Raw genomic sequence first — 1,812 nt, 5'->3', positions numbered from 1 at the left:
TTTTTTAAAAATACCTTGAAAATAAGGATTAAGTTCCGTCTGAGTTGAACTTTGGTTTTACAAAAAAATTGTTATAAATTTAAAATAACAAACTAAATTAACAAAAAAAAAAAAAAAGAGTAATATGGACGACTACCTCATGACTAATATGAAGACTGAAGTCGTCATGGAGTATGTTTGCGGTGAGGAGTGAATCATGTCCATTCTTGTGCGACTAGTTGATTTGTTCACTGTCTTTTTATTTGTAAGCTAAAATATATCGAAATATTTAAATAAAAATATGCTAAAATATATTATAATGTTTAATTAAAAATACCTTTAGTGTATATCTTTTCCACTGAACGACGTAATGAATCATATATTTAACAACATGAAATTGGTCTATTTTTTTTACAGCATGGAGTAAAGTATAATTAGAGGATAATCCGACTTATCCTTTCACAAAATCATTGACGCGGACAAAATATGATGATCATACTAGGTCCATAGCCCATAGGCATTATATTTACGAGTGAGATGAAATAAATGTTTTAGTTGTAAGTTTGGTGTTTTGAAACTTATAAAGTATAAATTAAAGGAATTATTGTTTATTTGATTTCTTAGAGTTTATCATATACGTGTGTAGAGGATAATGCAATACTTATTTTTATTTTAAACTTTGCTTGTTATCTAAGTTTTAGCCTCCTCATCATAAAAGGAGGGATCCGTTCCTATATATATATATATATATATATATATATATATATATATATATATATATATATATATATATATATATATATATACCCATTTTTGGGTTTAATAAAAGTAAATCTTTGGACCATCAAATTCTTTATGGTATCATAGCAGGTCTAATCAGATCTGTTTCAAGAAGATCGGAGACGGCTAGACGATGGCCGAAGACGATGCCGAATCATCCAAAAAGGATGGCGAAACAGTCGGGGCTAATTCGTCATACTATATTCATGCCGCAGACTACCCCAAACAGATGCAGGTGAATGATGCTCTTACCGATAGCAATTACAATGATTGGGTTCAAGAGATGAGAAATTTCCTGTTTGCTAAAAACAAAATTGGTTTCCTTGATGGAACCATTCCCAAACCCATTGATGCTTCCGCTAACTATATGCCATGGATAAGATGTGATGCTATGGTAAAAGGGATGGTTGACTACCGCAATGGAGAAGGACATCAGATCAATGCAAACACTGCTGCGGAAATATGGGTTGATCTAGAAGCACAGTTTGGAAAGGAAAGCACACCCCGTGCCTACAAATTGAAACAAACACTCAACAACACGTCTCAAGACGGTGCTTCTGTCTCAGCTTATTACACACGAATGAGGAGTTTATGGGATAAAATTCAAACCATATCGCCAATACCTCGTTGCACGTGTGGAAAGTGTACATGCGATCTTGGCAAAAGACTGAGTGAATCCAAAGAAAAGGAAAGGATTTACGACCTTTTAATGGGTCTTGACAATGTCTTCTCAACAATAAAGACTCAAATTCTTGCTTCCAAACCTACTCCTACACTAGGGACGACTTAGCACCTTGTCTCGGAAGATGAACAACAACATGCTGTTTCAGCAACAAAGATGCCAACGTAAGAAGCTGTTGCATTCCAGAGCTCAGGTAACCGACATGAGTGGGGTTCTGACCTCACATCTCAACGTAACAAAGGGGTGGCGAAAGACGTAAAATGAAATAGTAGTGATGAAGTCGAGCGTTGCTTCAAACGTATTGGTTACCCGAAATGGTGGCCAGGAAAGGAGAAGAAAGATAAGGCGAAACCGAAGGCTACTGTGGCAAA

The 1,812-nt window shown here is 35.3% G+C and overlaps 1 protein-coding gene across 1 annotated transcript; it reads left to right on the top strand.

Annotated features, from left to right (window-relative positions):
- The first annotated feature begins 892 nt into the window (after nucleotides 1–892).
- LOC145064597 (uncharacterized) lies at nucleotides 893–1,549 on the top strand. The gene has a single exon (XM_079012014.1). The coding sequence runs from the start codon at nucleotides 893–895 to the stop codon at nucleotides 1,547–1,549; it is 657 nt and encodes a 218-aa protein (XP_078868140.1).
- The last annotated feature ends 263 nt before the right edge of the window (nucleotides 1,550–1,812 follow it).

The sequence above is a fragment of the Lactuca serriola genome, chromosome 7, assembly GCF_051521515.1.
Source record: "Lactuca serriola cultivar US96UC23 chromosome 7, Lser_US96UC23_V15, whole genome shotgun sequence".
In the NCBI taxonomy this organism is placed as follows: domain Eukaryota; kingdom Viridiplantae; phylum Streptophyta; class Magnoliopsida; order Asterales; family Asteraceae; genus Lactuca; species Lactuca serriola.
This window is presented reverse-complemented; position numbering and strand designations above follow the sequence as displayed.

Excerpts from the sequence above, each read along its gene's own strand:
- LOC145064597 (XM_079012014.1), top strand. The coding sequence starts at position 893 with ATGGCCGAAGACGATGCCGAATCATCCAAAAAGGATGGCGAAACAGTC.